This window comes from Larus michahellis, chromosome 4, assembly GCF_964199755.1.
Source record: "Larus michahellis chromosome 4, bLarMic1.1, whole genome shotgun sequence".
Lineage (NCBI taxonomy): Eukaryota > Metazoa > Chordata > Aves > Charadriiformes > Laridae > Larus > Larus michahellis.
Window position 1 is genome coordinate 40,009,636 of NC_133899.1, and position 20,371 is coordinate 40,030,006.

The 20,371-nt window shown below is 42.3% G+C and overlaps 1 protein-coding gene across 10 annotated transcripts in view; it reads left to right on the top strand.

Annotated features, from left to right (window-relative positions):
* ITPK1 (inositol-tetrakisphosphate 1-kinase) overlaps window positions 1-20,371 on the top strand; it is a 160,223-nt gene that overhangs the window by 30,816 nt on the left and 109,036 nt on the right. For 5 of the 10 annotated variants that reach the window (XM_074584153.1, XM_074584155.1, XM_074584151.1 and 2 more), the window contains exon 3: window positions 6,640-6,664. The exons of the other annotated variants lie outside the window; for them this stretch is intronic. In XM_074584153.1, coding sequence (XP_074440254.1) covers window positions 6,640-6,664 — 25 coding nt within the window. The remainder of the gene's footprint in view (window positions 1-6,639; window positions 6,665-20,371) is intronic. 10 annotated transcript variants of the gene reach the window in all.

Genomic DNA, 20,371 nt, shown 5'->3' on the forward strand with positions numbered 1-20,371 from the left:
CATCATTCTGAGTTTGCATATACTGACTTTATGGCTTTTATAACTTGGGATATACAGATTTTATTTCTGCAATACCTGCGTTTTAATGCTGAACTTAGTAGCCCTGCAATGTTTCATTAAGCTATTACTGAAACTTTGTCTTAATATTTAGTGACTAAAGGCAGTTTATTTCCTCTAGTCACTGCTTACAGTGTCTGGTTTCTTTCTTTCATGGCTTTTTCCTCCCTGCTACTTGAACCTCTGAAGTCGTGATGTTGGATGCTTCGTTTTCTCTTTGCTCTTGCAGGATAAGGGGTTAGTGGGTTTCTGGCTGGATCTTCGCTGTGAGATGCTGGTGAATATGTGTGTGTGTGTTGTGGTGGGAATTTGTGGCACGTGGAAGCATTGCGGTGTCGCAGGTGAATACCAGAGTGATGCTGCTGCTGTCTACCAAGATCCTCTCTTATCTTCTCATCCCTTTCAGGGTGCTTTGCTTTGATACAGTGCTCTTAAGAAGCACTTTTATAGCTGTAAATGGAATAACATAATGCTTTGAAGATGTGGTTCAGATCAGATGGTTCTACCAAATGTCATGTGTGAATGGGGTGGTGGTGTGAAAATCACTTACGGTATTGTAGTGTCTGATGTATGAGGGCTCCTATTGCTTGGACCATTCTCTGTTTATAAAACAAGGAAGAAATGCACAAATGTGGCTACCCTCTGTGATTTATTTTTTTTTTTCCTACCGAAAAGGTCCTCTGTGACAGCCCAAAGTCTTGTCACTTTATTTCCTTTCTCCCTTGGATCTATGACGCTTTACAGAGTGAGAAGATTGAGGACTTCCTCCCCCAAATGCCAACTTTTGATCCATTTCAGTCATAAATCTTTCCAAAATACTGATTACTGAAGGGGAAAAGCTTGCTGAAACATAAGAATAGTTGGATATAAGTTGGTACAATTAGCTCTGTTTAATTGCCTGCTTGGTAGTCTGTGTGCAAAGAAACAAACCACAAAAAATCCCCACGTTACAGCTGAGTCTGGCCATGTTTCAGATGCTCTCACTTAAGTTCCATGTGCCCTGATGGCTGCGGCTGCAAGCTGGGGCCCCAGGCGGCGAGCACCCCTGCGCTGAGGTTGCCACCTGGTTGCTTCCCTGATAGACAATAAGGTGGAGTCCATCAGTGATGAAAAGTAATAAAAGCAAGGACCCTCACAAATATTTAGTAACAGAAACGCAGGGTATTCTGATGATGGAAAAACTAAAGCAAATGAGCTGAGCTTGCCTTTGTGCCAGGAGGAGAAACGGGCTGTCTGCAGGGTTGCAGATGGCCGGTATTGGCTGGTTTTCATGCTTTGCTTTGGTATTGCTTGCCCGGTGCCTTCCTCTGTGGCTGATAATTTCACTGTGGTGGGAAGTCTTTGTGGCTGCAGGTTTTTGCTCTGATGCATTTAATATTTATAGAACTCCCTTTGATGCCAGTGTGTTGTTTTTTTAGGAAAATGATTTTTTTTTAATATCAAAGTAATACATTATTATTATTTGCCACTTTTTACATGGAAAATTTTGGAGGTGAAACATTCTCCTATCTGAGAAAATGAACTTCACTGCATGCACAAATAACTTCTTAGGCTATTAAAACAGAAATTGTAAATCCTGTTTGGCATTTTTCAATCTGTCACTCAGACCAGACAGCAAAAATATGTTACTTAATTTAACTGTGACTATGATATGTGACCTGATAGTCATTTTCTCTTTTAACTGTCATTCACTATAATGTTCAGGTCCTAGATGGGGAATTAGTAAAAAATGTTTACTTTGGATGTTAAAAAAAAAAAGCAACAACAACCCCAACCCCAAAAGCCAACTGTTCTACATAGTTTGAGGCTGTGGTAAAACATGAATTCCAAAACACCAATTCATGTGCTTTTAGTAACTTGATATTGAATTCTTCTCTAAATCCACACATCATTCTAACTTAAACATGAAGTCAACTTGCATGGTAATTATTTTAATCACTATTGCGTATGGTAAGGCTTGCATTATCCATTAGAGTTGTTCACTGCTTTCAGGTATAGAACTAGTAAGTCATAACAAGTTTCTAGGTTTGATTTGGTATTGCAGGCTTATGCAGCCATTTCTTAAATGTTTATGGTTTTCCTTTAAATGTTACAGTGTGTGATTTAGAGAGCTGTGTGCTGAAGGAAGGGAACACATGAAGCACCAGTGAGTAATTTGTGTTGCATCTGAGTAGGTTTCCATAGCTTTAGGCATATGATGCCAGTTGAAGACATTGAAGCCTTGCTGTAAGTTAGATGTTTAGTTTTATCACCTTCAAAGACTTTTTCCCTTTTTTTTTTCCTCCCAGAGGTTTACTAACATTTGCTAATAATCGGGTTTTGGTTTTGTTTTGGGTTTTTTTTTTGTTTGTGGGTTGTTTTTTGTTGTTGTTGTTACTGATGATTGGAGTACAAGATTGCTGTCCAGATGATCTTTGTAATGAAATGTATTTTAAAAATAGTAATGTCTGGCAATACAGTTTAGAACTGACCGTTTTTCAAACATCTGTTCAATGGAAGTGGGCAGACATAGTGTCTCTTTGACCTGGTTGTGTTGCCTCTTTGGAGGGAGAAGGGGAATACAGCTAATAATGATATTTCTTTTCCTCAGAGAAAGAGACTTGCTCTTGGTTTTGTGTAGTCTATTGCCAATATCAAGAGGCAGCCAGGCCAGCTGGGAATGGCAGCTCTTCCTCTGGTAGGCTGTGGCTCAATTTCACGTTACGTGGGAAGAAAGAAGGATCATGGACAATACCATGAGGGACACAAGAGTAGTGGTCAGTACTCCAAGTGAAATAGCTCCCTGCAGGAGGCAGCACCTTTGACATAGGCATTGGTACCTGTGGAAGCATTCTGCCTAGCCTGGACCGGTTCTAGTCTCCCTCACTTAATTTTTCTTAACTGTCTGGCTTGTCTGCAGAAATTGCAGTTCCCTGCTCATGTCCTGTACCCATGCAAGCATCTGTGGTTGGCGTTGGGAGAGGAGTTTGTAGCTTCTCGTGTATGTTAAGTGCATCTGCGGTGCACGTCTCAGCATAGCTAACAGAAAGCCTGTCCTCTGCTAACGAAACAGCCCAAAAGAACGTACACCAAGACTGTAAGATGTATTTTTCTTACTAGCTCTTTAAGCAGCATAAGAAGAAGTGGTGGCAGATCCATGGCTTCGTCAAACTCCCAGAGCAGTTAATTCAGCAGCCGTCTCACCTCCATTGAGTGTCCTGCACAGACAGCCCCTTGTTGGGGAATCGCTTGTGGCCCACAGCTTGCTTTGTTCTCTCTGTTTGCTTATTTTTTGAAGGCCCTAGAGTTTCTTGTGTGTAGGATAAGCTTTCTTTCTGTGCCTGTCCCTCAGCCCTTTCACGTGTGACATGAGGCAGTTAGTGTGGTTAGATGGTGTTGTTTGCTTGGTTGCGTAAGGGATATCTTGCAGCTCTGACCTGCCCAGCTGAAAAGCCTGGAGTCACTGGTTTAGGAAATCTTCGAGGTGGAGAATCGACTAATGGCAGAACTGAGGTCCATGGTTGCTTGACATCCTGGTTGTTTGCGTACTTTTTGTTTTTAAAATAACTTATTTTCAAAAAAAGGTATTTTGGTAGAGGATTTTTCCCAAATTAACAAATCCTCAAAATATGCATGCTTCTATGGTTTCTGGTCCCTTGGGCTTAAGTATAAAAAGTTCTCATGTTTCAGGTAACCAAAAGGGATGACCCAACCCCCCCCCCCTTCTGCAAAAGGGGAAGACCCAGTGCTACAAGCCAACCTTGGTAATTGTTTCCTCCTTCCTGTGCCTTTTTAAGCAGGCACCCCTTCTCTCCCTGCTTGTGTGCTGGTCTGGCTTCTTCCCTTCTGCTGGAGCAATACAGTCAGTTTCAGTAAATCCCAGTACATTTACAAAGTCCATTTTGGGGGGGATTATAGAAAACTTTTTGGACTGACTCTTTCTCAAGTAGGTTTGGCAACTAGCTTGCAAGTATTTTTCTTCTTTAAAGTAGAATAAAGCTTATTTCGTGTGTGTGCAGGCATGGCAAGAAATGCAGCCTTTGCTATCAGCCTCCGTTCTTCCAGGGGCTCTGGAGCAGTCCTGTCTAAAGCCTGGTGTATTTCAATGGCAGTTTTGAGTTCTGTTTACTTCAGGGCAGACAGAGCAAAAATGTGGCCAGTTTGGTTATTTTAAGTTTTAGCTTACAATACTTGGAATGCTTCTGAGTAGGCTGCTGCCCTAAGTTATGAAAAAGCATTCCCCACCTAATATTTCTTATTTTTCTTGCTTAGCTGTGTGAAAATCAGGGTTTCAACAATTTGGCTATTAACTCTTTCTCTATGAGATTCATATTCTCTTCTCAAAACACAGTTGGAACGCATCTGGCCAGCCTCAGGTGATGGTCTGCAGCAAAGCTTCCCACACCGTAATGGCAGCATATTAATCACCCACCACTTACAGGCTACTGTTATCTGCAAGAGGGCTTTGAAATTCTCTGTGAGAGGTGCTTGGTTTCATTTTCTTTTGAATTTCCTTGCTGACAGCTACAAGCTCTCTGTTGTGGCTGTGCAGCGCATGCTGCTTCTAGGCCAGAGAAACTCCAGACTGGTAAAGTGGAAGAAGGGAGCAATTTGTGTCGTAGATGCTGATTGATCGTCTGTCCCTTTGGGCATCTTTGTAATGGCCTCCCAAAAGAAAGACTGACTGTATTGGGTGGAAAACTGGAGGAGCCATTGTGTATTCAGCACCGTGCAGCAGTTGCGACTACAGACAACACAGACGTTCTTATATAGAAAAGCATTGAGGGCAGAGTTAGGCAGTCCTGCTCCATGACCTCCCCAAAAAGGGTATTTGGTTTTCACACATGGGGTTAGTGGGAACGAGGAGGAGAGATTCCTGTCTTCTGCTTATTGAGGCTTTTGATTTTTAAGTTAAATTTCCCATGCCTTCAAAGTGAGGAGGAGGTTCTAACATATTTAAGTAGCCTGCATACACTGGGAGGGTGGCACGGAGCAGGGATGGCTGGGCTTTGTGCCAGGCGTTCAGTTCTGCTCTCAAGACTAGAGCAGAAATGGTTTGTTTTGCTTGATAACTTGTCAAATGCAGTGATTGAACGTTGTCTGGATGCATGTACCTGAATCGCAATTCTCATACAGCAGAGTAGATAACCAACTCTACACATCTGCCTAAATCAGCTCTACCAGTTGCAGTTCTCAATGTTTTGGTGTCTAATTAGTAGGCCTCTCCAGTCTCTTATCCCTGGCATGTTGGGATCACTAGAACTAGTCCCTGTGTGGCCAAAGCAGTGTTCAGAGGTTTGGGCCTTTCTGGCAAACCCCAAGTATTTGAACTCTGCTCCTGTGGGAGCCAGACTTGAGTGACTACAAGGTCCAAGGGTGTGTCTAAACCATGGGGCGTTGCACTCTCTGGTGTCCCCACATCCAGAGTGCCTCCCATCTAGAACGGGGTATGTCTGTCTCCTCACACATACCTGGCTGTGTGTCCCTTTCTGCCCAAAGGAAACCACAGCATCGGTGGTAGATGGATGCAGAGAGTCCCATCCAGCCTTGATGGGATGTAGCTTGATGCCTGCTTGGCCTGGGACAGTGGAGCATACTCACGTTATGGGGTTGAATTTGTACATGTTTGCTTGTATAATTTATTAGCATAATTTATTAGCTTTTCTTCGGGCACAGCTACATGGTGTAGGGGTTGTTGCCTCTGATGAGGCCAGCACAGTTGGGTCCATCTGACACAGTGCAAAACCACCAGCTGGAGTTTTAAATAATTGTGATTTTGAGCCACTGCTTCCAGAACAGATTGTCTGTCTTGAGCAGCGGATCTATGGGGATGTATCTGCAATGGAGTTGGAGCAGGATGACACATCTGGGCAGGGTGCTCCAGCTGCAGGGCAGTCTCTTTGTTCCGAACCTGGCCTGTGCCTGTACCCTTCCTTTGTCCCCTCCCTGCTCTGTTTGCAGGGCTATTCCATGGAGCCAGTGTGGGTATCTTTGTGCTTGGGATGAAAACAAGCCATGGGACAGCTTAAAAGTTTCTTGGCAAGGGTTTCAAGCAGAGAATAACTGATGCAAGTCACTGTGTGTGTATGTGTAGCTCTGTGAAGCGTGCTGTGTACTAAGGTGACGGGGTAGAGCAAGGCTGTAAATAAGCGGATAAATGGCTGCAAGGTGCTGTGTTCATTCTCCCTGACATTTATACATGTATCTTTGGATCAAAATCAAAGATCTGTCAAGCATGTGGAATAGGCTGTGGTGCCATTTGCACACTCTGAGGGCAAATGAGAAATGAAGAGCAAAGTAGAACTGACTAAAATGGAGATGCTCCCTCCCTAGCATCACCCACTTCCTACCTCTGCTCACCTGGCAGCTGCTAATACGCATCTTGGGTCACTGCTGAGGCCATGATTTAGGAGCTGCGGAAGTGCTTCCTAGGCAGGGAATGGAATTGAACAAGTGCTTTCCTGAATTTGAATCAGGTTCATCAGTGCAGATTTTTATTGTTTGTGTTCTAGTACGAAGCAACCCTTTTCAATTAGTATCTGTTTTTACATTTTGCCCACATTTCCAACATTAACTATTCCTTTTTTTTCTTTTCTTTTCCAGGAAAAGAGGAGTAGAGGTAGTACAGGTGAGTAAAAACTGTATTTTTTTTCCCCCCTTTTATTTTCTTATGAGGAAGATCTACTGATTTTAAATGCTGTCACTTAGATGTCAACATGACCTGGGCTTAATTATTTTTCTTTCTTTTCCATTCAATTCTCTGCTGTGTATACTGTTCTTGGAAAAAGAGGATCCCCCTTTTGTGAAGCATGAGTTGAGCACATCTAGTCTTAACTCAGCAGGTGCCCTGGTGAAAGTGGGAATGCAGTTAGGCTTTTCTTGTGTTTGATGATTAATAAGATCTGATAGTTGATTAGGCAATGTTACTCTGTTTATTATGTTCACAGTCAGGCTTAACAGAAACAGGAGCTGGCCTTTGGGAAAAAAAGTATGGCAGAAGGAATGTTCTTGTAACCCAGTGAGCAGAGAAATGATACTAAAGTGCCTTCAAGTTGTAGCCCATCTACAGATAAGTTCAGGTGTTGGCTACATTTGTTCTTTGCCAGGTCTGAATGGTCATATTTCACACAAGAATGCTACTTAAAGGATGATGGAAACTTGGGAAAGGAATTATGTTACCGTGACAGCTGTAATGTAGGGCACTATAGCACTAAAAGATCAAAGGGTAAGCATGCTCTCTCCTTCTGGCTTATTTTGTGTACTTAGAAGAGCTATGTGTTTTAAAGAATCCACTATCAGAAAAGGCTTAAAAAAATTCTCATTGCTAGTTAAATTGGAGAATACGTCTTTCAGGTATGTGTGGTTCTCTGAGAACTGCACAGTATTACAAGGAAAACAGGCATATACTTCACTAGTTGCATTTAACCTTTCACCATTGTGGCATCTTCTTCCTTACTTGTACCTCCTATTGCTCAAAGCTAAGGACCGGCTTCTTTATCAGTTGTGATAGTAACATCTCCAGACTGATAAATACAAACCAGCATTTGTGAAGCACAGCTTCACAGGCAGCACAGGGAGAAAGCTAGCCTATATTTGTGTCACTGTCTAGGGGACACTTATTGTAATAAAACCCCAGTGTATTAAATCCAATGTCTGCATTTGTTATATGTGCCTTGTGCGTTCACTGTACATTGAAGAAGCAAGGTGCTCATATGAGATGAATTCAGTGATGCACAGATGAGCTGAACAGACGGCAAATTACATTTTACCTTGTGGATTAAAGTTGCTGTCCTTCCATGGCTTGCCTTTTCGTCTTCTGATGTTTGTGTAGCTTAATGGCTAGTCATCAGATAGACACAGAATGATTGGAAAGGATTTCTTTATTAGAAGAGCATTTTGGGATACATTTGGACAGAACTATGCAGGACTTTGTGTAAAAGTACTTCATGGTCTCAAACTTCACAGCATAGTTGAGATGTCAGACTAACCTATACTGGGAATTTGTGCCCCAAAGGCATACCTTGAACACCGATGCCACCTGCTCTGCTCCAGCGGGATGGATGGTTGTGTGTGATCACCACTCGCCCATCACTTGTGTGTTGCTTCATATCTCCTGATACATGTACTTGTAGCCAGTAGGGGATGTATCAGACACGGGCTCTTTCTCCATGCAGCATTACTAGAAAGCTTTGCTTGAGTCACCTCACATGATATGTCCCACTAGCCCTGCTTCTAGATGGAGGATGTCTTGGTGTTGCTCTGCTGGACAAAGTTTATTAGGCAGGGGAAATATTGTTTTCCTGTGTTAAGCAGCAGGGTTTTTTGATTTGTTTCCCATTCTGCTCCTTTAAGGAACCTATCTGTTCAAGAGAAACCAGCTCTTAATCCTGACAATAGATAAGTAACTCAGAACATAAAACCACACAGGCTGTTTATCTATTTTCTTCTTTGCATAAATTCAAAATTTACGAACATAGACGTGCTTTCCAGTAATAAGTAGTGAGTCAGAAGGTAAGGTTCGGTTACTGGCTTCCAGATAGTAAAGCACAATGGACTGGTATGTGCTGACTTTGGTGAACAGACATCAGATTATTCTTTTCCAAAGATGTTTCACAGGAGCAGGAAAGAATTTCCTGCTACTAAGGGGAAGTCTTCAAATAAGCACCTGTGTGACTTCTGTTTCCTTCTGCAGTGAGGAATTAGGATGGTACTCTAGTCTTTACCTAGACCAATGAAATCCTCTTATTTCACTTCCTTAAGGCTGATTGTGCTGTACAGATGACCAGCGAGCTGCTGCTAGACAGCAATTAACATTCTGTGACTTGTATTCAAGTTCTGTGTTTTGTCTTGTCTCAGACTTCCAGTTTCAGCAGAAAGAGCAGTTCCAGCTTTTTGTTTTTATTGAGTGGGGAAACATGCACATCCTCCAAAGAGAAATAATGGAAGAATAGGACTGGCAGTGGGACGCTAAGCAGGCATGCTCCTTTATCCAGCGGTAGATGTTGTTCAAGCATCACACAGAAAACAAAGAAAGAAACTCTCAACTTGTGCGGCGATAAGTAATTGGGTTTTTTTAGAAATACTGATTAAATTTTAACATAACGAGACTTCACTGTGAACACAATGCACAAGAGCTGAAATGTGTGACCTCATATAGTACAACTGAGTAACATCCATCAAGCTATCTGGCTTGAAAGATAGTACAGTAGATGAATTAAATAAAAAGCTTTCAAAGTTATGAACTTTCCAAAGACAGTATGAGCCTGAGCCTGCACACAAACATTTGGGAGCATGAACGGGTTAGCTCATTTCTATTTTTCCAGTAGGCAGTGGCAGAACTCTGAGTAGCAGCATCTTTAAGATCTGGCAGTCTTTTAGATCCAGATTTGCTTTCTGCAGCTAAAATCCAAGTCAGTGGGGCAGCTACAGACCTGTGTTATATTGCAAGAAAAAAAACACAAATGTCTTCCTGACTTTTAAATATGGGCTCTTAACAGAATACTGGGCTATGTCTCTTACCTTGTGATAGGTCATTTGCTTAATATTTTTAAGTAGACATCCCCCCAGTCTCAGGGTGCTTTTGGAATTTGGGTGCTTACTTGTTTGTACCCTGTGAGGTGAGGAAGCGCTCTTGTTCCAGTTTTGCAGGTGGGAAGACTGAAGGATGCGGCCGAGCTCCTAGGGGGAAGCTGTTGCTGTACCAGCCCTAGCGCTGTTGGGAGCTGTGCTGGCAGGAGGAGTTCCAGCTGTGGCTGTCTCAGCAGAGGTGTGGGGCACCCAGTGTCAGGGCTTCCCCATGCTGTTCTGTGGGGCACGATGGGAAGGGAAGAGCAGGTGAAGGTGGTGAGCAGACCTGGTGTTGCTGGCTTTCTTCCAGTGAAAGACTGCACCGATTCAGCTGCATTTAATCTTAAGGCTGTTCCTGTGGCTGTTACATACCTCCCCTTACAGGGAGGGAAAGAGAAGGCCAGAGTGGGCTTTCTCGTTGTCTGAGTTGCTCCCTGTCATCCCCTCCTTTTTTACTTCCCTTGCCAACTCTTCCAGCCTCATGCAGCTGCCTGCTCAGCTGGAGTGGCTTCAGCTGGTGGCCTGAGGATGCTCTGAACAGGTGACAAATGTGACCGAAGCCCATCTGCCGTGGCCTGCTGGCAAGGCTGAGGCCGAGCAGTACTTGCACTGGCATTGGGGTGACTTGCCAGTAAATGCTTACATTGAAGCATTTCTTAATGATTTCTTTCATCACTATTTCAAGGGACAGACTGCCTCTGAAGTTATGCAGTCGTTGTCTGATGAGACATTTACAATAAAAAATAATCTATTTTTTAATAATGGAGTCTAGCAAAGAAGGACTTTGGGTGTTTTCTAAAACGTAAAGCTGTTTCTGATCTTTTTTAGTAAAAGCTTGGTTTTGTTCGGTTTACCCCCTCCATTCCCAAAATTAGCATAGGGCCAAATTTAAAATCACAAGTTGTTCGTTCTTCTTTAGCTAGTGAAGTATCCAGTTTCTTATGATTTCGTATGCTGACGAGGGGAAGAGAGAACATCTCCATCTACCTTGTTTTTCAGGAAAAATCTGTTTGGCTTAGTTTGAAGAATGCAAGATTGAAAACATGTGCAGTGAAGTGGAAATCATCACAAGTACCTCTGATGGGGACATGCATTTATTTTTGTTTCACAAGCTATGCAAATCCAGAATAATTAGCTGCAGCCCTTTGGCTTCTGACAAATTGCCAATTCGGTCTTTGTGTGACAAAGTTTGGAGCTTTCGTATTTCTTGCAACTTCAAAGCTGTTTCAAGCACTTCTATGCCCAAGCTTTCCTAGAGCTCTTGCTCACATTTTTTTTATTTTAAAATAGCAAAGATTTCCTATTTTCGGTGGGTATTTTTGGTTCAAATGAACACTAATGCTCTCTTTTATCTTAGAAAGATGTTCTAGTCAGTTGGCTATAAAAGTGGGATTAGTCATTGTATTTCAAGCTGCACATTTTTTAATAGCAGTGGGATATGGAGGACAACATGTTTTTCAATGTGGAACAGCTGATTGTAGTAGTTACAATGGTCTCGGCTGCTGGTTTGTTTTTCCTTTTTCCCCCCAAACTCTCTGGGAATTGAGATATTTGAAATCTCTTACTTTGGAGAAGAAAACTGTCCTTTGAGCCGTGGGTTTACTGAAGCCTGCAAAGGAGAATTGAGGGTCCCCTCCCCCCGCTTTTTAATTCTTCAATCAAAGTGAAATACCAATGACAACAGTTTCCACTAATTGTTGCCAGGGAACTGTTGTTTTCTTGAAATGTGGAGAGGTTTATTTTCACATGAAGCATTAATGGAATAAGCTTGGAACGGCAGCGTTCTAACCGAGAAAAGGAGCTTATAAAATATATAGCTGATAGCATATACAGAAAGATGTGACTGGAAAGCTTCCAAAGCAAGCAGGGCTGTTGAGATGTTGGGGAGTTGGCTCTCTACTACAGGGAGAAGAAAGTTTATTTTCACATGCATGCCAGCCCCTCAGTAAAGTGCATGTTCTCCTGAGAATGGCAGCCTGCTTTGCCTTCAGTGCATTTTTGGAAATGATGCTACAGAAGCCCTCCAGCCCTCCTCAGTCTGGATTGTGTCAAGTGCTTTGTGCATGCTTGAAAGTGGGGGTTCGCTGGTTAAAACCTTGAGAAGATCCTGATAATTCTTAGCTTTGGTGCTACCCAGAGTGTACTAAGCACACAAAGTGGGGTCTTCTAACAAAATGGTAATAATCTCAGCTTCAACCCCAGAAATAGCAGGACTGTGGAAAAACAAATCCCAGGCAGAATCCTCTCTCTGGTTCTTCTCAGAAGTGGAGATCCCGCTCTGTGAGAGCTTCTTGATAGCTAAGAAGCAGCATTGCCCAGCAGGAATGAAGCCCAGGCTCCAGTGCAGGGAGAGATGTTTTTGGCACACTGCTACGTATTGCATCAGCAGACTGGGCAGTTAGGTACAGTGTGGCCCTTTCTGGTCCAGTGGGGAAGAAGAATAATTGCACATCTGTTGGGGAGGGAAGGAAGAGAAAACTACAGAACGCTTCCACCATGTGGATTAAGCAGATTAAATAAATAAGCACTTATTTTTAAAAATTAGACAGAATAAGCCAAACAAATCAAAATGCTTTTAGATCCGATTTATTTTCATCTTGGTGAGTGAATGAGAGAACCATGAAAAAAAATTTGTGGCTCAGAGAGAGTCTCTTACTGACTGGTTTGACTGCTTTCTTTTGACTGCGAATCCCAGTGGCCTAGGAGAGGTGTGGGCTCCTCAGCCACTTGCAGAAGTCACCTGGGTGAGTGAAAACATTACTAAAGATTTAGAAATCTGTAAGTAATGTGGAATGAATGGCTGTCAGGTTTAAGCTTGTATGGCTTTGGGCCATGCAGCAAGCTCTGCCTAGCCCCTTTGTCTTCTCCTGACTCTTGGTATGTAGTGATGAGGCAGTGATTCCTAATAGGGCTAAAGGCTGGGAGTTGGGATGTCCTGGGTGGAAATCTAGTCCCCATGGGACCTCTGCGAAAGACTTTGGTTACTATAATGGGACTGAGATTGCAGTGGGGAGTTGCCTCGCTTTGTCACTTACTGCAGGCAATTTGGGCAACTCTCTTTCAAATTCTACCTCTGTTTCCTGATGAAGGTAATATTCCTTCTCGTGGAATGCCATTTAAGTTGCTTAGAGATATCTGAATCGTGGAGATGTAGAGTAGGATGAGTGTGTAAAGGAAAATGGGACTATTAATGGGAACAGGTAATTTCTGAAGATTATTGTGTATAATATTCTCTCAACCATCAGCATGTGCCTTCCCAGATACTTCTGCATACTGCAAAGCTTTATAAATCCCTCCTCAAGAAATAGTATGGATAAATGAGACCCTGACAGAAATGCTGGGGAGTAAAACTCTGTATTTGCCTTCTTTTGACTAGGAATATTTTGCAGCATGCAGTTCCACTCTTTGCACAAAATAACAATTAGACATTGCTTTTATTAATCATGATTACTCCAGTGGTACCTATGGGTCAACAAAGACCAGGCTTTAATTTTGGGTTCCATTAAACAATAGGATTATTTGTCTCACTGGATGCAGGTGTTGTGATATGGTATCAAAGCAGGGCAAATGCTGTGTGTTTGGAGACATGTAACTCAGGAAATGCCTTATTTTAAAACCAACCTGTCTCATTTGTGGTTTGCTGAAACTGCAAAGTCTGTGTTGAAGTACAAATACGCACGTAGCTCTTTTGACCTTTTCTTCTGAAGTTTTTTCTTGGAGTAGGAAGGTTGAGGAGTTAATTTAATACAGTGTGGAGGGTGTCTGTACGTCTCACCATAGCATTGAGGTGTCCTCTCCCAGCTGAATGCCCCATCCTTTGTTTTGGGTGTGAAATCAGGCAATTCTCCTGCTCAAGCAGAGCTGCAAGCTTATTTCTGTGACAGCACTTGTAGCTTTGTCTTTGGACCTGGGGTTTTGTTCCACAGGGACAACGACGTTCCTTTGGGTGCGATGACTCTGGTATCCACCATAGCTCAGACTTGCTTGCTTCGAACCAAAGCTTTATAGAGAGAATGTCATCAGAACAGTAAAGAAGACTATTTGTATGCCTGCCTTCCTCAGTGAGGGTGCTGGTAGGTCTGAACTCCCAGAGGACTCTGCAGAAGATCGGTGCTTTGGGGAAGTGTTTTTAGTGTATGTTGTTGACTCTTCCTTTCTCCAGCTTCTGCAAAAGTTACGTACTCCTTTGATCTTAGCTGTGACCTGAGATAATTGTGTCTGGAGATCATTGCCTGCTTGTTTGCTCTTCTGGCACTTCACAATTAAATGAGATAAACCTATTCATATCACAAGATTGAATGGGGTTCCAGTAAAACCTGGTGCTTAAAGACATTAGGCCCTAAAGTTTCTTAAATTTTCCTGTATTTGGTCTTCAGCCTTAAGTTAGAGAAACTATTAACGTGTATTTCAGCTGCCCCTATATAAACCAGGGCACATTCAGACACAGCGAAACCTGGAAATGTTTTCCTGAACCTGATTGTCTTTGTGGAATTATAGCAGAAGAAAGCAGAGTGGCTTCAAGTTAATCAGAACAGCTGAACTTCCTTTCTTGAGAGCTGTGGTATGTTATTTTTTTTTTTCCTTCCCTCACATGACTTGTCAAAAAGTAGACTGCTGCTGCAACTTCCTAGATGAGATTAGTGTGGCCCTCCGCTGGCTATCCGGGGAGCAAGAGTGGGACAACCGTGGTTATTAAAGGGATCAAAATAGTCATTGGATACCTAAGGGTATGATCTGCCCTAAGCGGTCCCTTAGGAAGTGGTGGAAATAGAGTTCCTCCTTTTAGAAAGCTCTTTTCAAGGAGAAGGTTGAGGGCAGGAGATAATTTTCCTCCTATAGACTTGGGGGGGAGCCTGGAGACAAGCCTCCTCCAGCAGGTTTGCGTGCATATATCTCCGTTGCTCAGATTTCTACTGGGCATGATATGGTTCGTATATTTAAAGGCAGGTGCTACTGTCATATTAATAAGTCTGTATAAATCCCAAAGACAGAGGAACCACAAAAGCCATCGAGCTTTTTCTGTGCAGTGCTGTGGGGCACCTTCACTCGTGGTAGTCACAGCTGGTGCTCGGCTGCTTCCCCTCCTGCTCACCCGTCCATAGAGCACTGTAGGTTTGCTTCTAGGAGGCTCCGTATCCAGGTGTGCTCTCTGGACTCAACTGTGCATTAAAAACAAAGGAAATCCAAGCCTGCCTTTGGTGTACAGCATCGATTTGTCACTTAAACATTCATGCCATAGTACGTTTTATTTTAATTGTTCTCTTCTTATGTTAAGGTTATTTTCCTAAAGAAGTCAGAAGAATTAATTGTTGTTTATATTAGAGATGAATAGAAACATGTCAAGAGAACTTGTCTTCTGTAGTTTTGTTTAAAGTTTGCTTGTTGACCTGTAGGATTCTAAGGCAATGCTCTCAATTAACCAGTCATAAAGGTATCAGACATTTCAGTCATGATACAAAAACTTAAATCATAATGTGTTGCTCCTTTGTCTTTGAAAAATAGCACAACAGAGGTTATGAGTGGGAGAGCAGAAACTACACCTATATACAAACCATAGACTGCTTCTGTCATTGCTAAGCAATGGACTTGCCTTAGAGTATTCTTTGGCTGTTATTTTAGGATCCAGGGTACTTCAGTGTCTTACTTGAGTTCACTAATAATTTTTTTAACCTGAGGTTGCGGCAACAAATTACAGTTGCCTCATTTTAACTTCCCAACTGGCATGCTTCCCTGAATAAAAGGGGTTTTGTATCTAGTTTAAAGTTGCTATATATGTTAACTTATATGTATATTGTGTCCTCATTTGAGTGTTTGTTATCAGGTGAATATTCGGTAGTTACTGAAGACTTTTTTTTTTTTTTTTTTAAATTCCTCCTGGTACCTTGACAAAGTGCAAACAAGTTATTTACAGTGTTTTGACAGAGCCATCTGAAGACAGGATGGAAAAGATGCCATTGGGTCTGAGCTAATACTGTAAGAGACTGAAGCGTAAGGGAAACAACTGTTGCAGAGAAATTTTTGGCTGACTGCAAACGGAGAAAAGCTTTTTAGCTTTGTTTTTGTAGTAAATTGTTGATTGGAGCCAAGAGCTTCCTTTACTCAAAGGTCTAAGTGCATCTGAAAATGTTTTCTTGTACAAGAAGCTTCGTTGCACAACTCTGCTGTCCTGGAACCTCAGCAGCATAGAGTTACTGTGTTAAAACTGTTCATTGACTTACTGATGGCAAAGATTAGAGGACAAGCTAACTGCAGTCTATAGAGAATTTATGTTGATTGCAGAGAGATCATTTGTACTTTAGGTTAGCTTGGAAAATGTTCTTTCCTGTGACCTAGATGAGCTTATCTTGTAATACCCTTTCCTTTATGATAACATCCTTAAGTGGCTGAAAAAAGAACAGCAGCTATAAAGGGCGAAACAGAACTTTTTCTTTATAACTTTAACTACAGAACAGTTTGAAACAGAGTCAAAGCAGATTAGATGTTCATGAGCCCCCTGTGATGACTTGCATACCATTGAAGGCCTTAATGGCTGGTTATCAGTGAACTAAGTGACTAAAAAGGAGATAAAGATAGCATTTGCTCCCTGCTGGTGACAGATCCTCCCACTGTCCCTGCTCCTGTTTTTTTTTCCCCACCTCTGAGCCAAAAAGGGCAGGTTAGAGCTGCTGGTGGGTTTCTAACAGTGACACTTCTGCGTTGGCCAGAGGACCTTTTTCCTGCCAGTAAAGTGCATGCACCTTCCTCGCAGCACTTCCAGTTCCTGCTGGGTGAGGAAACTACACCCCGGTTGTGAGTCTTGCCTAATAGGTGTGTTGAATGCTCAAGTTCTCTGCTTTCTTTTGATAAACTGTGACAAGCAAGCTGTGATTGCTTGTCTTAGATGTTACTGTCCGCTGGGTCTCTTCCCAGCTTCTTCAGCCTTCGTGTATGATTAGATCGGTGCATTTCTAATTCTTTCTGTGCTTCCTAAAATCTGGATCTTTTCGACTGAGCATGTAGAATTGGATGCGCACAAAAGCAGCGTTGGCTTTCTGAGCGCTGTGTGCTGCGTGGGTGTGACAGTGCCGTGCCTGAGCTGGTACGGCCAGCCTCTGGTTTGTATGCAGCTTCTAGGGCCAGAGCACGTTCAGTCTATCCAGTATGGTCCAGGCCTTGCAGTGCCTTTTAAGGGCTGGTTGGTGTAATGTCTTTTTACTAATTTAGGTCAGTCAGCTCTTCGTACAGCAGTTTGGTGGCTTATACTTACTTCTGTCCTACTCCAATATAGCCCAAGGAAGGAGAGAGGATGGCAACACATCCTGATGGTCAGTGAGTAGTTAGTTTGCATTGTTGAAAGTTAGATAGCAAGTGAAAATAGATTTTGTCTCTTCAACTTTTGCATTGTCGAGCTCTTTCTTAAATGGCGAAGTGCTGATTAAGATTTAAATGACGTTTTCAGCAGGTCTGCATTCATCACACGCCTGCCTTTAGTTAAGCCCCTGCCCTGCCAACCAACGTACACTCTTGTGTGCAGGGAGGACCTCTCCAGACAGTAGTGGAGGAGGGAGCGCCTTACCCAGAGGTTGTCCCAGTGAAACACCAGGGAACCAGCTGGAAGCACCATGCTTGCAGCATTGCAGTCAGAGAGTGGTTTGTTCAGTTTGTAGGGGCGGAGCTCAAACCCCAAAGGTGCTTCCAGAAGGCCAGCCCCCACTGCCCTTGAGCCACCTGGGTCTTGAAAGCTGTTCTCATGCTAAGCCATGGTCATGTCCCAGGAAATCTGTCCCGAACTAGTCCCAAATCAGCGGATGTTGTGGGGTGGGGTGCCCTGTGCTTTCTTAGCAGCCAGAAGGGGGTCTGGTGTGTGGTTTTTTTGTAACTCTCAGCTCTGTGACTCTTCTGATGTGTCCTTTTCAAATCAACAAGTCTGACTGCTTGTGCCTTTTCCTTAGTGCTGAGTATTCCCAGTTTTTGTGGACTGTTTTTTATAACTGTTATCCAAGACTCTCCTGGAGTGAGTACAGCTTAACTCTACTTACAGCATAAGTGATTTGCAAGTAATGCTATGCTGTCTTTGCTCTGTGTAAGGAATTGCAATGTAAATGCAGCATAATCATGTATGAAAAATATGCTGTCCGTGGAAATGCTGTCTTGAAGGTTGTCTTTGTTACTGCCCAGATATGTCTGCCTGGAGCCAAGTTTTGGTGCAGTAATACCATCAAGTTAATGTTTAAAAGAAGAGCTAACAGTTTACTTCATCTTCAGTAGATAGGAGTACCAAGCATAGTTGCTGACGATTAGGAATTTTAATTTCTTATAAATTTTTCTTAAGATTGACGTTCTGCAACTTTATTTATTGAATCTGTCAGGATTTTTTATGATTTTGTCTCAAGAACTTTGAGTGTTTGCAGAGGATCACTTAGCAACAGCCTATGGCACAATGAGGTTGCCCATGACATGCTCACAGTAGTACCATGAAGTATAAAACAATGAGGAAACACCCAGAAACAGCAAGTAAATAGAAATTTAAAGCAAAACAAAGCATCTCACTCACTGAAGAGTTCCATGTTTCTGTGGGGCACTGTTTGTAAAATTCTTTGCTTTTCAGTCTTCACTTAAATGTTTGTCATCCTGATCTAATGATTCTCTCTGTTTCTGTAGATGTTCATGGGATGTCTGCAAATGTTGTAATGGAGCATCTCCTGGGTATTTAAAATAGAAATAACTATTTGATTTTAAAGCAACTCACACTTTAATCTGTTAAATCTTCTTAATTAGTGCTTCACCAAGTAATAGCTAAGGAATAAAAGCTCCCTGGAGGGGTCTGGGATCTAGACCGGTACTCCAACTTTACAGCTCTGTACTAATGCAGTAAGACTCTGCTGTTTCTAATAATCAACATTTATTTTCCTGAGAGTGATGGGTTTTTTATCTTGTTTAGGTTTGGGGGTCTTTTCGAGATCAAGAGGGATTATAAGTTCAAGTCTGAATGTCTGTATATTTCAGGCCATTTATTGTTGTATATTGATACCAATAACTTGCTTGACTTAAAAGACTTAGCTTGCACTGGAGGGGAAAGCTGAATGCAATCTGAAAACATTTTCTTCTTAAAAAATTGTCCTCAGGGTCTGAGGTATGGACAAAAATACATGCGAAATGCCCCACATCTGTGTTTGTCAGGCAACATAACTTGACAGGAACACGGCTGACATTGTGCTTATGGATCTTATTGGTTCAAGGAGCACATGGTAGGTGGGGGAGATGTTGAGTGTTGAAAGGCAATGCTTTATTTTAACTATTTTTTTCTGATTCTGTGATGTGGGCTGAAGAAATTCTACCATTTCTTGAGCTTTTCAAGAAGAAACCAAACAGCAATATTTGCATTTAGGTCTTGAGTTACCTGAGTTTTGAGTTTGGGTATGAAACTAAGTTTTAATGGAAAAGGTGAGATTTCAGTGGAATTCATAAAATCATAGAGTGGTTTGGGTTGGAAGGGACCTTAAAGATCATCTAGTTCCAAGCCCCTGCCATGGGCAGGGACACCTCCCACTAGACCAGGTTGCTCAAAGCTCCATCCAGCCTGGTCTTGAACACCCCCAGAGGTGGGACCTCCACAACTTCCCTGGGCAACCTGTTCCAGTGTCTTACCACGCTAACAGTAGAGAATTTCTTCCTAATATCTCATCTAAATCTACCCTCTTTCAGTTTAAAACCGTTACCCCTCATCCTATTGCTACACTCCCTTATAAAGAGTCCCTCCCCAGTTCAGTTTGTTGCTGCTGGTATTCCTGCAGTTACTTCAAATTTGTAGTCCCCTGACCTTAGAATCTGGCATTTTCAAGGAGGAGAAAACAAAGAACGTTATTATTTGGCTTGGAAAATATCCTGTGTAAAATACACTTTCATACTAAGGAAGGTATGAAGATACGGTGCTGAGCATGAGCAGTGATATTTTCTACTAAAATAGTGAGACTGACTTAGTGAAGGACCTCAAGTCTTTCCTTAATTGCGAACTCACCCTGCCATACAATAAACCTGTAAGTTGGAACAGCTCAACAAGAGAACAGTCTGCTGAATTCTCCATCTCGGTTTGCAAACCCAAAACTGTGTCTATAATATATTTCAACACTAAGGGGCTGAGATTTTTTGGTGTAGCATACTTCACTGACTTGAAGGTTGTCGTTCTGCACGCCTACTTCATTCGTGACACTATAGATGTTGAAAGTCATACTTCACTGTGTTGTCAAGGTCGTGGGTTTATCTGACATGAACCAGCTACAAGGAGGTAGGGCAAGGTTATGCCCTTACACATGTAGTCTGCTTTGGGCAGGGTTATCACACAGTTTGTTTAACCTGACGGGGTAGGTCAAACCAAACCTGTCTTGATTGTCTTGTTCTGTGTGTGGCATAAAGGGATTATCTAAGGTTGTGCTGTCCTTTCTGCAGATGCTTACAGCAGTCAGGGATTTGAAGAACTTACATTTGATGGGAACAGGAAACCATTAGTTGTGGCTAGAGTGCACAGCTAAGTGCCCTCATTGCACTGGTTTGCATTTAAAAACACACACAGTGTTTCCTGTCGTTTCAGTCCAGTTTTGGGAACTATATAGCAGACTTTTCTCTCCTGTCTGATTTCTGTGCAAAACGGTGAACGCCCATCTACTTTAATATCCACTGCCTCATGTGTTTGTCATTTCACCTGTTTCAAAAGCTGTGCATTTGACCAAGAATAAATGTGTAAAAGAATAAACTCTGTACAAGCTATTCTAAAACTAAAGGCCATTAAATA